The following is a 17,801-nucleotide window of genomic DNA, read 5'->3' on the forward strand; positions in this document are numbered from 1 at the left end:
GATTTTGAACATTTTAGGTTTGGTTGGAATGTCTATTTGATATTCAGTAGAAAAATTAGTAACAGTTGAATATATAAGAATATATAGGTTAGGATTAAAGCCTGGGATAGATAGAAAAAATTTTAGGAATATATATTATGGTGAGTGAGACTGATACCAATTCCTCTAGTATAAGCTTGACCCAAATACTGCATGTGACATCTTATACTGAACAATTTTTTATTGTTTGTCTGAAATTCCAAGTTAACTTGGCATCCTGTATGTATTTCATCTGGCAACTCTAGCTGTGGGGAAAGGGGAAGGGAGAATGGATGCTGAGCAGGCAAGCAAAAATTGCCCATTACAGGTAAAGAAAGGCTTTACGCAGATTACCAGGATCAGGAGGAGCGATGAACAGTTTGCCAGCAGATTTTTACATGTTATTTCTCTGTTCAAAAATCTTTGATGACGGGGCCGGCCCGGTGGCGCAAGCGGTTAAGTGCGCGCGCTCCGCTGCGGCGGCCCGGGGTTCGCTGGTTCGGATCCCGGGCGCGCACCGACGCACTGCTTGGCAAGCCATGCTGTGGCGGCGTCCCATATAAAGTGGAGGAAGATGGGCACAGATGTTAGCCCAGGGCCGTCTTCCTCAGCAAAAAAAGAGGAGGATTGGCGGATGTTAGCACAGGGCTGATCTCCTCACAAAAAAAAAAAAAAAAAAAAAAAAAAAAAAAAAAATCTTTGATGACTCTCTGTCATTCTATCTAGGACACAAAGTTCATTCTATTTCATATGAGAAGCTAAGGCCATCTTAATCTATTCTGGCCCTCCCTTTCAAGTGTCACATCCTCCCGTTTCCCCACAGCACATGTCTTCTGCTCTGCACACAGGACAAATTGTATCTCACCGGCAGAGAATGTCTCCCTGCCTCTTTGCTCATGTTGTTTCCCCTTCCTGGAATAACTATCCCCTCTCTTATTTTACTTTACATGTAGTTTCTCATCTTTAAAGACCCAACTCAAAGAGTATCACCAATAGTATCTTCTTTCTGCTCCCATAAAATAAATACGTAAGCAAAACTAACCTTATTATAACCTTGAATTGTGGGGCTTAATAGTTGCTTACTTGTGTGTTACTTCTCTGCTTGATGAGAATTTCCTTGATGTCAGGAATGTATCATCACATTAAAAAAAAAATCCTAAAACCTATTACCTTCCACCTGGCATATAGTAGCTGCTCAATAAGTATTTGTTGAATGAATCAAAATATTTATATTTAAAATTTTAACATATGAGCCTTTATTACATTTGAAAATTAATAATTTAAGTATATGCTTATACAGTTTAAAAGAAAAAAAACATTGAAAGTCATAGTAACCTTGGGTTAGGAAATAATTTCTTGATACAACACCAAAAGCACAAGCCATAAAGGAAAAAAATTGATAAATTATACTTCATTAAAATTAAAAACACTTACATTTCAAACAACGCCATCAAGAAAGTGAGAAGATAATCCACAGACTGTGAAGAAATATTTGCAGATCACATATCTGTTAAAGGATTTGTATCCAACATATATGTAAAAAATTCTGAAAACTCAATAATAAAAAAACAAAAAGCCCAATTAGTAAATGGGCAAAGAATTTGAATAGACATTTCCCCAAAGGAGACATACAAATGATAGGCACATGAAAAGATCCTTAACATCATTAGTCATTAGGAAATGCAAATCAAAAGCGCAAGGAGATGGGGCCGGCCCGGTGGCGCAAGCGGTTAAGTGCGCGCGCTCCGCCGCGGCGGCCCGGGGTTCGCTGGTTCGGATCCCGGGCGCGCACCGACGCACTGCTTGGTAAGCCATGCTGTGGCGGCGTCCCATATAAAGTGGAGGAAGATGGGCACCGATGTTAGCCCAGGGCCGTCTTCCTCAGCGAAAAAAGAGGAGGATTGGCGGATGTTAGCTCAGGGCTGATCTCCTCACAAAAAAAAAAAAAAAAAAAAAAAAAAAAAGCGCAAGGAGATACCACTTCATACCTACTAGAATGACTGTAATAAAAAGGCAGACAATAACAACTCTTGGTGAGGATGTGGGAAATTGGAACTCTCATCATTGCTGGTGGGAAAGTAAAATGGGGCAACCACTTTGGGAAACAGTTCTTTAAATGTTAAACGTAGAATTACCATACGATCCAGGAATTCTACTCCTAGGAATCTACCCAGGAGAATTGAAAACATATGTCCACACGAAGACTTGTACACAAATGTTCATAGCAGCATTATTCATAGCAGCCAAAGGTGGAAACAATCTAAATGTCTATTGCCTGATGAATACATAAATGACATGTAGTGTATCCACAGGATGGAATACTATTCAGCAATAAAAGAAATGAAATATTGATAACATGCTACAACATGAATGAATCTCAAAAGCCTCATGCTCAATGAATAAAGCCAGTCACAAAAGCCTATCCAATCTGTGATTCCATTCATGTGAAAGGCATGGAATAGGTAAATCTATAGTGCAGACAATAGATTAGTAGTGCCTAGAGCTGGGGGTGGGGGTTGGCTGTAAGTGACTGCTAATGGGTATGAGGTTTCTATTTGGGGTGATGAAAATGTTCTCAAATTAGATTATGTTGATAGTTGCACAACTCTTTAAGTATACTAAACTCCATTGACGTTTATCTTTTAAATGGGTGAATTTTATGGTATGTAAATATGGTGTGTAAATCTCAATAAAGCTATTTAAAGTAAGCACTGGGTTTTCCTTTAACTCAGTCATTTGTCATTTAGGTTAAAGTGCCACAATTTATTTTAAAGGTAAGTCTAGATAACAATGATTTGGAACAAAAGTTATGTATTCTTTTTCTAAGATAGAAATCACAGTTTTCATATGACTCTGGAATTACGAAAACATATATTAAGCTTACCATAAAATATATTTAAGGTGATTTGAATAAATGAAATATTACACATTTTTTAAACATAAAATATTCACAAACACATCAGAAAAAAATTGAGTTAGAAAATTTTCCCAGAGCTAGTCCCAATTCCAAAGTACTGTAAACACTATGCAGTACACATCTGTTGCTTAAAGGAATTAAAGAGATTAACATTTTAAAAGTGTTTTATTTTAGTTGCCTGATTACTGTTTATATTTAGGTAAATTTTTCTTACCTTGATCCATTAAAAAATATGCAGTTTTTAAACAAGATTTTAATGGACCTCAGGTGCACAGAATTGGAACCATCATTTTTTCTAATTAGAAAATTAACATCATTTGGTTGCATTGAACAAATATTTGTCAAATATATATGTATATGTGTGTATACATATGTATCTATATTCAGACACACACATACACTCCATTCTCGGTATTTGCCTATACTGTATAATTTTCTCTTGTTGATTTATATGTTCTGATTAAAGGCAATATGGTAAAGAGTAGATGAACTGAACTGGGAATTCAAAGTTCTGCATTTAATTCAAATCAGCTCTGTGTGATTACCTGAGTCTCAGTTTTTCTAAAGTTCTTTAGGGCTCTAGAATTCTAAATGTAATTTTTCAGTTATATAAAACATTTTTCAAAGAAAAAATTTTTATACAGGTTTTGTAGTTTCTGAAAAATTGCCTTTTTTTTAGTTGACTAGAAAAAGTTCTCAATGTGAGGAGCGGAAAGTCTAATTAAAGCTTAAGCTTGCCTAGTTACTTGTTAATAGTGTGCACAGTTCAAAGATGTTTGCTGTTATGACAAAAACCCTATAATATCATACCTCAGTTATCCCAAATTTGGACATAACTGACTGGCAATTGGCTCTAGCCTTCTTCCCTAAACCACTTCTCATAGCTGCCCAACGATTATAAACTGGCTTTTCCCAGTTTAAAGTACAGATAGTTGTGTCCTGCATAAAGATCACTATCAATATTTTTGAGTTTTGTGTCCATAAAAACCATCTAAAAAGTTGGTTTTTCATTAACTTCGCAAAAATACAGCTCTACATTTTATGCGGTATTGCATGCCCCAGGGGAGGGGCATAAATTTGGAAAGGCAGTTCCTTTCCACTAAGAGCAATTCCTAGGAATATCCTCGGCTCTGATCCCTCAGCAGGCAACAATCCCAGCTGTGAAAGGAGTAGACTCTGAAGGAGGATCTGGTCAACGACTGCAGCATCCTCTCTAACATTCCTATGTATTTGTAACATCTCCTACCCGTTTTACTAGATAATTAGAGGTTGGGCAGCTGCAAAACAACAGATCAGTAATATCTTCAAAGTATTAGGTCTGTAGATCCACCACTGGTATCTTTAGACACCATCTTAAGACTGACTCCGTCTTTCTCTGCCCTTGTAATTTAGATTTGCCCAAGTGTCTCCCCATGTATTGGGTTATTGGACTTATAACACTCCTTGCCATTTGTCTGCTTTCCCTTTCTCTCTGTTTTATCTTTCTCACTGCTTTTAGGATGCTTTCTGTTCACCTTTTATACTACAGTCAGTTCTGCTTTAATGTGACATTTACATTCCTAAAAATCATGAGTTATGCAAAATAGTGCAATAAAAAATGTAGGGCTTATAGAGAAAAAAAGAGTTTGCAGCACAACACTAAAAATTTAATCAATGATATAAAAAAGAGATAGAAAACTAATAAAAATGGCAGCACAGTTTTACACATGTTAAATGGTCAAGAATTGCATAAATTCTACGATAAATATGACACCTGACCTTGAACAAGACCTGAAGTTTGCTTAGGGAAGTGGGAGTCAGAAAGTTGTAGCTGTGAGTTATGGTGAAGTGGTGGAAGAAGAGCCATCTGAAATCAGATAGAAAGTTGTAACACAGATGTGGATGGTTTGACTCAAAGCACACAATGAACCGAGGTCTGTGTTAGATGTTTGAGGAATGTGCACGTGAGTGTTTTGTGCATCCCTACGTGGCTTGGTTCAACTAGGCGTGGTTTTCTCTGTTCAGTCAGGGATTCTCAGGAACGAAATCATACATAAGAAAACACAAAATTCACATCTGTTCAAATTGCTTCTTAATATATCTATTGTGTTGAAACAAATTCATGTTTTCCAAACAAGCATTATGGCAGAATTGACTGTACTTTCTTTGCTTTTTATCCATATTTTCTTATTTCAACTTGGTTGTACTTTTTTTCTGTTAGCGCTTATTTTTCCCTGATTGTTGCACTGTCTTCACCACAAAACCTCTCCAGCACAGCTAAGCTGTAGGGTGTGCTTGTGAGGACATGGGTCACCCTGGTTTCTAGGCAGCCCCTTCAGAAAGGGGGAAAATGAATCTCAAAGTATTTCATCCCTTTCAGCCTCCTTCCTGTGGGTTACGTGCACCATGACTTTTACATTGATAGAAATATAGAAATCAAGACTTATCTATGCTATGCCTTTGTTCCAGCTAGGTCAGAGTTACAGCAGGAATAACCTTCTTTAAAAGAACAATGTTGTGTAAGTTCTTTTTCTGAGGGTCACTGAAAATAAAACTTGCAAATGCACAAAGGATCTTGAATAAAAATAGAAAATATTGCATAGTTTCTGTGTCCTTATCATTTAATAATAATACGCTGTTACATAAATATAATATTGTTTGTTTATAACAAATTTTATATATCATTGATAAAATAATAGCTGCCACTTATTGAATGTTTAGGGTATACCAGTGTTTCCTGCTAAGCTCTTTCTCTCTATATATGTAGCTTTATATATGCATATATTAGCTTCTAGTTCAAACGCATCTGTCAACCTGTTTGAAAATTACTGATCTATCTTTATATTTGAATGTCAATTAAGAATTTTCTCAGAAACTTGGTTTTTCTCTAAATTAGTTTTCATCTAAAACTTTTCTAAAACCTCTCTGAGTTCTTATTTCTCAGTGTGAAAGCTGTGTCAATTTCATTTCAAGTTCATGATTTTTAAATTAAAGATGAAGAAGATCCTAAGTGCCGTTTCTTTTTCTTTTCCTGCAGCGTTTGTCCAATGGTTCTATAGACTCAACTGATGAAACTAGTCAAATAGTAGAACTACAAGAATTGCTTGAAAAGCAAAACTATGAAATGGCCCAAATGAAAGAACGTTTAGCAGCCCTTTCTTCCCGAGTGGGAGAGGTGGAACAGGAAGCAGAGACGGCGAGAAAGGATCTCATTAAAACAGAAGAAATGAACACTAAATATCAAAGGGACATCAGGGAGGTAGGTGATTCATGGCACTTTCAGTCTTTGTTTCTGGAATGCTGCCTCTGAGATACTTTTTCCATAATTTCCCATAATGGCATATACTCTTTACATCTTCACAAAAGACCATAATTTGGGATGCATTATATTAGTTATGAAACTTATTGACTAAGGCAAAAATAGTTTACTTCATCAACCCTTTAAATATGTATGGAAAGAAAGTGGGATATCAAGTCTCAGATAGAGTGATAACTTGCCACGATTTTTAATGAATTTTTAAAAATTTTAAGCTGTTAATTTTAAATAATCCTAGATGTGAGTGTGAATAATTAATTGGTATTCTCTCAGCATATGGGGGTATTCAAAGACGTTACTTTAAATTTCCCATCTTATTTTGGTTTTGTGTCTGTGAGTGTGATTGTGTATGTGTGAATGTGGGAACCTTTCTTTCTCTATATATTCAATTCTTACTAGACTTAACATCACTTCATCTATTTAAAAAAGAGTACTTGAAAGTTACTACAAAAGATACAAGGAGATGTTTTATTTGTGACGTTGCCTGATCATCTTACCGGCTAAGGTGAAACGTTTAGAATCTTTCACTTTCTCACTCTATTCAATTAAAAAGAAATTATCTCTATTTTCAGAAATTTTGTTTTGTGACTTCTCACCTTTTCCATTTTTATATATTCTTTTAAATCATATATTTTTATCTTTTTTCTATCTTTTCTATGTAATTAACCAGTTGTTATTACGAGTTTACTCTATGTATCCAATTCTTTTCTTTCCATTCTCTCTAGATCCCACTTTATCATACTTTACCTCCACCATCCCATCAAAGCTGTTCTCATCCAAGCATTATTCACCTACATGTTGTTGAATTCAGGGCTCACTTCTCAGTCCTTTGAAGCACTTGATCCAGTTACCACTTCCAGGAGTACTTCTTCACTTGACTAATAGCACACCACGCTCCCCTGAGTTTCCCCCATCTTTACTTGCTACCCCCATCTCAGGCCCCTTTATTGGCTCTACTCCTCCCCAACCTTGGAGTGCCTTCCCTTTTCAGCTTACTTCATTCCCCTGGTAAGTTTATGCAGTTTCATGGCTCCCCAAACTACCCATTGCCTTATGACTCCCAATTTATATCTGCAGTTTATCCTTGTCTGCTGATTTCCAGATGCCTATATCTAAATCTCTAATGGATATCTCAAAATTAACATATTCAAGACTGTTCTCCTGTTATTCCCCCCAAGAAACCAGACTTTCTTGCAGACTTACACATCTCAGCTGATGGCAACTCCACTGTTGTCGCTCAGACCAAAAACCTTGGAGCTGTCCTTGGTACCTGTCCTTCACTCATGCACTGCATTTGATTCAGCCCTAAACCCTATTATATCCAACTTTAAGATATATCCATAGGATCCAGCTATTCCACTGCTGGGTATTTATCCAAAGAACTTGAAAACACCAATGTGTAAAGATACACGCACGCCTGTGTTCATTGCAGCGTTATTCACAATAGCCAAGACTTGGAAGCAACCTAAGTGCCCATCAAGGGATGAATGGATAAAGAAGATGTGGTATATATACACAATGGAATACTACTCAGCCATAAGAAACGATGAAATCCAGCCATTTGTGACAACATGGATGGACATTGAGGGTATTATGCAAAGTGAAATAAGTCAGAGGGAGAAGGTCAAATACCGTATGATCTCACTCATTAAGTAGTAGATAATAACAACAACAAACAAACACATAGAGACAGAGATTGGATTGGTGGTTACCAGAGGGGAAGGGGGGAGGGAGGAGGGTGAAAGGGATAATTCGGCACATGTGTGTGGTGGTGGGTTGTAATTAGTATTTGGGTGGTGAACATGATGTAATCTATGCAGAAATAGAAGTACAATGATGTACACCTGAAATTTATACAATGTTATAAACCAATGTTACTGCAATAAACAAAAAATTTTAAAAAAAGATTAAAAAATAAAAAAAATATATCCGTAATGTGACCTCTTCTCACAATCTTCAGGGCTCTTTCTTGGTCCACACAACCATCATATCTCACTGGATTATTGCAGTAGTCTCTTGACTCGTTCTCCTACTTCTGCCTTTGGCCCACTTCAGTCTATACAAGACACAGCAGCCTGAGTAGCCTGTTACAATGTAAGACAGCTCAAGTTACTTTTCTGCTTAAAAGTCTTCAATGGCTACCTATTCTACTTGCAGTAAAATAAAAGTCCTTGAACTGGCCTAGAAGCCATGTATAATCTCTGCTACCACCCTCCTGACCTCTTGGAACTCAGCTCCTTCTTTCATTTTAGCTCACTCTGTTCAGTTAAGGTGGCCACTAAACAAGCCAGATCTATTCTGTTGCATTTTCTTTTCCCTCTGCCTTTTGCTCAAATGTCTTTGCAGTGAAGTGTTCCCTCACCATGTTATTTACACACTCTGCCTCTTTCATTTTTTTAATCTCACAGCACTTACTACCGTCTGACACAATATATACTCTGCTGATTTACTTGTTTGTCATATGCCTCCCTCTCCACTGTACGTCAAGATTCATAAGGGCTGAATTTTTTTGTTTTGTTTTGTTTTGTTCACAGCTCTATTCTAATCACCTACACAACTATTGAGCATATAATAGGCACACAAAAAATCTTTGATGAAAGAAGGGATATTTATAGATGTTTGACAAAACATCAAAAGGCATGGATGAGATTAGAAATGTACTAAAACAATGCCTACTGTCTCAGAAAAAGACAGATGATCCGTGAAGTTGTAGACTGCTCTACCACCACACAGATAGTGATGCTCGTTACACCTTTATATGAATTAATAACTCATAGATACGTCTCTCATCTTCATTCCTACCCACAAGCCAAACCCAGAGAATTTATAAAGTCAGTAAAGATTTGCCTCTCTTCCTATATCACTGTTAAGGAACACTAAGATTTCTAGCTAGTAGACCACCAAGGCTAGTTCTTGAGCTTTCGCTCATTTTGTATTTCTTCATCCTCTTAGTCTCAGAGATTTATCTGTTTTCGTTTTATTTAACACTCACCTCCTCTATCCAGTGTCTCATACAGGTAGAGCCCGGTATCTCTAGTTCCCCTTTCTTATTGCCTATGTTAAAAACAAAAAGAAAAAGAAAAAGAAAAAGAAAAATCTTTGATTCTGATGGTCTCTGGATGTAGGTGACAAAAAGCTGTCAGATGGAAAATATCAATCATCTGATGCCAGATGTTCTTTTATTAGGAATCCCTTTAATAGGTAAGATGTTCTGCTTTCACATGGAATTCTTTTAAAGTATAACTATTCTTATCAGCTCTAGAATTTCTATATAGTTGTATTTTAGAAGAGTTTCATGAGAAAGGAATATTTCTCATCATTTACCTTTGAAGGGAGGTTGCGAACACAAATGCTTTCAGAGTCATGCAGGCAATATAAATGGGTCAACCTGTTGCCGGGTGCAACAGTAGGAAGTGATAGAGTTAACAAGACCTAAACAAGGAGCCTATACTCTGCCTTCTTTCCTGGATGCATCACATTTGTGTGTGTGTGTGTGTGTGTGTGTGTGTGTGTGTATGTATGAAGGACACTGTGAAGGCCAGATAAAATACTTCCAAAAAAATTCAGATCATAAGCCATAGGCCCCTGGCTGTCTGCTGGCAATATCTTGAGGACCAACCATGAAAACTATTGCCTATATAGGTGCATTATATTTAATTTCTCTAATTTCTTACAACTGTCCTATAGAGGAGGTTCTTGTCATTATCCTCATTTTTCTCAGGTGAGGTAAAGTGACTTGTCCAAGGCCTGGGAACTGCCCTCCTCAACACTCCATTCCCCCCACCCTCTAGCCCAGGAAGAAACAGGATCAGCCCGGCTTCAAAACCTGTGCTTCTTCCACTACGAGCAGCTCCAAAATCAACAAGATGCAATCATTTATTCAGTGACAGCAGCTATCATAAAAAATGCAGCCACACTGTAATTGCCCCTTAAATAATCAATCTCTTGATCTTTCTTTCCAACAAGCAAAAAGATATGAAAATCATGTACTTTAAAAAGGTATCACTTATGCTTGAAACTCCAGAGTCTGCTTTTATTTTCCTGAATAATAACGTATTCTTGGGCTGTGGTCACACAAAGTCTGCTGAATTGCAAGTTTTCTAGTAGGAAAAAAAGTAAGGTGATTTTTCTTGCTACCCTTATAGCATTGCTAGCACAGTATGATTTATATATTGTATAAGCAATAAATATTTGTTGAATTAATTAAGGAAAAAACTAGGGAATAGGAAAAACTGACCATATAATTAAAAACTGAAATGCATTTTTCTTTGCATGTGAGGACAGTCTAATATATCTAAAATGAATTATATAAGTATATTTCATTAGTAGTGTCAGGATATATTTTTGTAATTATTCTTTGTCAAGAAATAAATCTACTCCCAATTGGCTTTTGTTTGAAGTTTTGTCTTAGTTGCTCCTTAAATTGACTGTGACCTATTAGGATACAGGGCTGGATTAAAGCTAGGCACAGTACACATATTAGAAAACATACATACAGTAGTTCCCCCTTATGAGTAGTTTTGATTTCCGTGGTTTCAGGTACCTGAGGTCAAACACTGTCTGAAAATATTAAATGGAAAATTCCAAATATAAACAATTCATAAGTTTTAAACTGTGCACCATTCTGAGTAGGTGATGAAATCTCATGCCATCCTGCTTCATCCTGCCTAGGACGTGAATCATCCCCTTGTCCAGCGTATCCACACTGTATATGCAATCCTCCTGTTAGTCACTTAGTAGCCGCCTTGGTTATCACTGTTGGTGGTATTGCAGTGCTTGTGTTTGAGTACCCCTTACTTTACTTAATAATGGCCCCAAAGTGTAAGAGTGGTGATGCTGGCGATTCAGATATGCCAAAGAGAAACCTAAAGTGCTTCCTTTAAGTGAAAAAGTGAAAGTTCTCAACTTAATGAGAAAAAAAAATCATATGCTGAGGTTGCTAAGAATACAGTAACTTTTATTACAGTATATAGTTATAATTGTTCTATTTTATTATGTTATTATTGCTAATCTCTCACTGTGCCTAATTTATAAATTAAACTTTATCATATGCATGTATGCATAGGAAAAAACATAGTACGTATAGCATTTGGTACTATTCATGGTTTCAGGCATCCATTGGGGGTCTTGGACCATATCCCCAGATGACCAGGGGAAACTGCTGTAATCTCATAACAGAGGGTTAGCTCTTCACTTTTTAATCAAGAAGGCTACTAATTGAGTATTGGATAATAATATCTCATTAAATATATAGATATGCAAAGAATTAGAATTTTCTGTGAAGTATTTAAATTACATTTTGTTTTGTGAAGAAAACCAGCTTATCTTTCCAACTTCCTATTAAGACCTCTTCAAAAGTTCACTAAGTGATTAAATGAATGAATACCTATCAACTTTGTCTTTTTATTACCCAAAACTTAGAATTATATTTTTCATTTTACTAGATCTAAGTTACTGTAGAGTTATAGTTATTTCATATAGTAAAATCCAGTTTATACATAAACTTGAGGTCAAGAGATAATTGAATCTTTATGCAGTTCTTATCCTTTCTTTAGGCAGCAGTTTTCAGGAACTATAAAAAGCTTCCTTTTTTAGAATATCCAAGTCACACACAGGGAGAAAATATTTCTCTGACTTGTAAATTTAAAATTTATTTTTGGCAACACAACCTACAGTTAAAAATTGAATCTCTCACATGAATCGCTGAATCAAAAATGCAATGCCAAAGTCACATATAATGACTCCTGCATATAATGTATGCCATAGAGTCAGATCAACTAATTATAAGCAAAATAGTAATTCATAATGAAAAGCAGCTATTATTTATCGAGTATGTGTTGTATGTGAGACACCATGCAAAGCACTTAAAATATTACATCACAATGATGTTGTATGGTAGATATTAATATCCCAATCAAAAAAAAGAAGGAATATGAGGTGTAGAAAAGTCGAGCAACATTTACCTGTGATAGAAAAGTTAATAAGTATCAAAAAGTAGGATTTGGATCAAGTATGTGCTACTCCAATGCTCATGTTCTGAAGAAATATGTGTATGCCTTTAACTGAATTTATGGCTATTATAATTTAGTAGTAAGTTTATGTATGTAGGCTAGATTCAGAATTTTCTCTTTGGGCTACAAAATTGTCACAATATTCCCATAGTTCTGTATGAAAATAAAATTAACAGAATATAATACAGTCACGCATCGCTTAACGGGGACACGTTCTAAGAAATGCATCATTAGGTGATTTCATCGTAGTGTGAACATCCTAAAGTACTCACACAAGCCTGGATGGGATGGCCCAGTACACATCTAGGCTATATGGTACTAATCTTCTGGGACCACCATCATACGCGGTCTGTCATTGACCGAAACATTGTTATGCGGCGCGTGACTGTATTAACAATTGTAAGCACTCCGAAGGGATCCTTTAAAATTAAAAACTCTACCCTCATTGGGCTAAAAAAAAATGATAAGGTAGAAAAAGATAGAATTTAAAATAAAATCTTATTAAGTAGTAGCTTCTGTTTGGAATGGCTAAAATCTAGAGGTGTGTATATAATGTTTTAAAAAATGTCTGGATAATTTTTGCCAAATTGGTGGATTAATTGAATTTCATACATCTGAACTTTAATACTAACCTAATTAATCAATTAGTCTTTAATTAGATCTTGAAGGTCAGCAGGATTGAGGTGGACAAAGAAGGCAACAAAAACGCATTCCAGGTGGAAATGAAGTCACAGGGTGTATTAGTTTCTTAGGATGCCTTAACAAATTACCACAAACTGCGTGGCTTAAAACAACAGTAATTTATTCTCTTACAGTTCTAGAGCCTATAGGTCTGAAATCAAGGTGTCAGTAGGGCCGTATTCCCTCTGAAGGCTCTAGTGAAGAATCTTTCTTTGCCTTTTCTAGCTTCTGGTGGTTGCTGGTGATCCTTGGTGTTCTGGGCTGGTGGCAGTATAACCACAGTCTCTGCCTCTCTCTTCACATTGCCTTTTTCTCTGTATGTCTCTGTGTCCTCAGCTCTTCCTCTCCTTATAGGAACACCAGTCACTACATTTAAGGCCCACCTTAATCCTGTAGGACCTCATCTTAACTTGATTACATCTGCAAAATCTTATTTGCAAACAAAATCACATTCACAGCTCCAAGGCGGATATGAATTTGGAGGTGGGGGGCACTATTCATCCCAGTACGTAGAGAAGTGTCAGGTCATAGAGCTACTTGTTGTCTGGGCTTTGTAGCTTAGATTTTACATCTGAAGGTGGAGGGGAATGTATAAAGGTGTTTAAGCCAGGAAGCAATATGATCAGACGGGCATTTGGAATTATCCCTTGGTCAGCAGGGTGGAGAATAAGTAAACAGGAAAAAAGACCAATAGCAAGACATCAGGTTAGGCTATTAAGTGGGAGTTAGGGTGAAGGAGTTTTCAAGGATGATCCTAAATTTCTGTGGAAAGTAGCGTCATTCCCTAGTCAAGTAATACAAGAAGAAGAGCTGATTTGTGGATGAGCAGGGGGACTAAGGACAACAGGATGAGTTTCATGGTAGGTATATTACTTTTTAATTAATTTTAATTTTTTGTACATACCTAATTTTTCAGTCAAATAATATCAAGAGGGTACAAATCTAAAAACACACATATACACACATACAGAGCCCCCACCCACCTCCCATCTCACTTCCCTGAGATTCTTTTTTTTTTTTTTTCACTGAGGAAGATTCACCCTGAGCTAACATCTGTTGCCAATCCTTCTCTTTTTGCTTGAGGAAGAGTTGTCTTCAGCCAACATCTGGGCCAATCTTCCTCTATTTTGTATGTGGGTCACCACCACAGCATGGCCGCCGACAAGTGGTATAGACTGCGCCTGGGAACCAAACCCAGGCTGCCGAAGCGGAGCACGCTGAACTTAAACCACTCGACCATGGGGCCGGCCCCCTGAGATTCTCAATTTCAATCTTTTTAGTTATTATTTCTGGTATTTTCTCTCTTATTTAAACTTAATCTATGTCTTGCTGTTATAGGAGGATTTTAACTCTCTTATTCTCTTCCTTCTTTTCTCTTCCACCCATCCTTCTGCTATAGTTATCCCAAAATCACATTCAGTGTCACTATTATTATGACTGCAAATAATTTCTACAACTGATCCAAGTAATAGTTTCCTATGATAGTATTTCCTTTCATTGTATAGCTGTCTGTTTTTCCAGGATTTTATTAATTACCTGATATATTAATTTGTTTACTTATTTTTAAAACTGTGGTAAATCTTCCCACCCAATCCGACACTTTGGTATAATTTCAATTCAATTATGGTCAATTTTCAAGCAGATAATTTATCATTCTTATTTATTTTCTTTGAATCATCACTTTTTCCTCTGCCCTCCACCTCTGATCTCTACCAGCGTCTTTGTTTCATTGTTTCAGCTCTTGTGGGATTTGCCTCTACTATCAGTTTGAAAATCCAGAAGAAAAAAGTGATCAAGGTCCCTGAAGGAGAAAAAGCATAAAATCCCCAGCACAAATAACAATTAACCTTTGAGAGAAGATGGAACCCCTATTCTAAACTGAAAGCTAGAGGTTAAGGATTTATGTGTATGTGGTTAAATTTCCAAATGGTGGTGAGGAAAGATCAGGAAGTTGAAGGACTTTTGGAAAATTGGAAAAAAATTATCTACTTTGTGGGTGTGGCAGGATTGGCTCTGGATCCTGGAGGAAAGTAACAAAAGGACCAATTAGGAATGAGTGATCAAAGGAATCTGGATAGTAATGTATGGAAACCACCGCCATCCCCTCAATTTCAGGCTCCTGATGCAAAGGAGCTTCCCACGTTATCAGGAAACCACACCAGGCAGTGAGGCTGACATCTCAGCTGACTTTTCCCAACATCTTCTCAACAAAGTAGTTTATCTACCTATCAATAAATTCCCATGTAAGCTGTTAGAAAGATAAAATCATCTCCATATTTTCTATGAATTAGATGATTTAAAAATTATTATTTAAAATATTATTAATGCCATAGTTTTACTCTATTTGCACTGATAATTGGTCTTTCCATAATTATGTGTTTATTGAATTCTATAAATTCTTTTTTAATTGGAATATATATAACAAGGGAAATGGTTAAGTTCCAAAGTTAATTGGTCAATTTATTTGTGAATATGATTCAAATTTACCTTTTTTTTTTTTGGCCTCCTCTTTTAACCATTGAGTTACTCTTACTTATATGTGAAAATGTGAAATCAAATTTTTGATTTCTCATGATGGTATTTATTACCCTTATTTGAAGATCGCTTTGCAATTTGGAACTGTAGTCACCATTTTACCATTTTGTGTGTGTGTGTGAGGAAGATTAGCCCTGAGCTAACATCCGATGCCAATCCTCCTCTTTTTTGCCGTGGAAGATTGGCCCAGGGCTAACATCTGTGCCCATCTTCCTCTACTTTATATGGGATACCACCACAACATGGCTTGACAAGTGGTGCATTGGTCCACGCCTGGGATCCGAACCTGCGAACCCTGAGCCACCAAAGCGGAGCGTGCGCACTTAACCACCACACCACCGGGCCAGCCCACCATTTTAGGATTTTATGGTTTGCAACTCTACCCACAACTGTGCTTATCTCTACTGTGTAAAAAGCTAATTTATCTGCCACTTCTTTCCTAAGAATGCCAGCTCTACAGTAGGCAGTTTCAAAATGTACTCCACTGCATTTTCAGAGAGAGAGCTTTGGTTAACCCAAGATGTAAGAAGAATTAGGACAGACAAGTTGGGAAAACCCACATGAAATCTCGCATCCCTTCCATGGAAAGAAAGGAATGAATATTTACTTCAAGAAAGCAATAGTTTTTATATCTTACCATTTTGTTTAAATAAGGAAATATGTTAAACTATCAGAGAATATGATTTGAATTTTTTATTATTTCGATTTTAGGCCATGGCACAGAAGGAAGATATGGAAGAAAGAATCACGACTCTTGAGAAGCGTTACCTCAGTGCTCAGAGAGAATCTACCTCCATACATGACATGAATGATAAACTAGAAAATGAGTTAGCAAATAAAGAGGCCATCCTACGGCAGGTTCAGTATCTCCGTATTGGTTTTGTTCTGGTCCATGTGTGTTTTCTCACTATTCTCACAAAACATGGAGTAAATAAAATAGAGTATTTCTTGGCAATCAAGCAGCCTCTAAAATTTAGAATGGAGCTAACTAAACAGATGTGACAAATTTTCTAAACAGAAATTTGTCTTAATAATAATATAAAAATGGCTAATGTTTATTTTGGATCTAGACATAAAGCAAAAACTTGCTAAACAGTTTACATATATTACCTCACTTAAATCTAACCACCACCTGTGAGGTAAGCACAGTTATTATACTGAGGACACTAAGGTTCAGAGACAGGAACATTTTCGCAAGGTCACACATCTGGTAATTGCCAGAGTCAATAATGGAAGCCAAAGTCTGTTTGGCTCTAGAGCAGGATTGGGCAAACTATGGCCGTGTGCCAAAACTATGGCTTTGTTTTGTAAATAAAGTTTTATTCAAGCATAGCCAGACCCATTCATTTAATCATTGTCTATGACCACTTTTGTGGTACAACAGAACTGAATAGTTGAAACAGAGACTATATGATACACAAAGCCTAAAATATTTACTATCTGGCCCTTCACAGAAAATGTTTGCCAACTCCATCTCTAGAGCCTGGACTCTTAACCATTATCCTCCAGTCCCTCTCCCACTCCAGCCAATACTGTGACTTTCAATATTTTCCTATCGTGATACATCTGAAGTCTTACTACTGATTTGTATTCCGTTTATCCAAGTTTATACTCACTAGTAAATTCTTTTCTTTTTGCTGCCATTGGTAAGAGCTTTTCTATGTTTTAAATGTGCTGAATTTTATTAAGGAATATGGATAAGTATTATATGAAAACACGAGAACAGTCGTCTCTTTGCACAGTAGGTGTGGTAGTGGTAGCTGATTTTAAGTCTAGAATAACGGCTGAAGCCCGAAGCCCCTGGTGGCTGGTGTTGGCTATCCTAACTGTAACTCTTGAAGTGTCTCTTTTTCCATCCCTCTTTCAGATGGAAGAGAAGAACAGACAGTTACAAGAGCGTCTTGAGCTGGCTGAGCAAAAGTTGCAGCAGACTATGAGAAAAGCTGAAACCTTACCTGAAGTCGAGGCTGAACTGGCTCAGAGAATTGCAGCCCTGACAAAGGTATTGCAATAAAACAATTGGTCAATCTAGATATACTTATAGAAATGACTAGTAATCCAAACAGAATCTATAAAGATTTTCTTTAGGCTTGATGAAAGTTAAGTTTATTTAATCTTTATAGTATTGGTCTGTTATTTAGATGAATTTTTCATATGACATGTATCTTATTCATGTTGACATGAATGACTACTATATGAACGGGATGATCCCCTTGCCTATTTAAACATTAACAAAAGCAAACTAAATTTCGTGTCTTTATAGTTAATGTTCCATGGTAATATTTGCACATAAGAATAATCACCAAATATAAACAGATAATGATGATATTTAATATGTATATAG

The 17,801-nt window shown here is 36.6% G+C and overlaps 1 protein-coding gene across 3 annotated transcripts in view; it reads left to right on the top strand.

Moving 5' to 3' along the window:
• Positions 1-17,801, top strand: part of PPFIA2 (PTPRF interacting protein alpha 2) — a 462,329-nt gene that overhangs the window by 338,116 nt on the left and 106,412 nt on the right. For all 3 annotated transcript variants that reach the window (XM_058568716.1, XM_058568715.1, XM_058568714.1), the window contains 3 exons: positions 5,952-6,173; positions 16,169-16,315; positions 17,325-17,459. In XM_058568716.1, coding sequence (XP_058424699.1) covers positions 5,952-6,173; positions 16,169-16,315; positions 17,325-17,459 — 504 coding nt within the window. The remainder of the gene's footprint in view (positions 1-5,951; positions 6,174-16,168; positions 16,316-17,324; positions 17,460-17,801) is intronic.

Source organism: Diceros bicornis, chromosome 25, assembly GCF_020826845.1.
Source record: "Diceros bicornis minor isolate mBicDic1 chromosome 25, mDicBic1.mat.cur, whole genome shotgun sequence".
Classification (NCBI taxonomy): domain Eukaryota; kingdom Metazoa; phylum Chordata; class Mammalia; order Perissodactyla; family Rhinocerotidae; genus Diceros; species Diceros bicornis.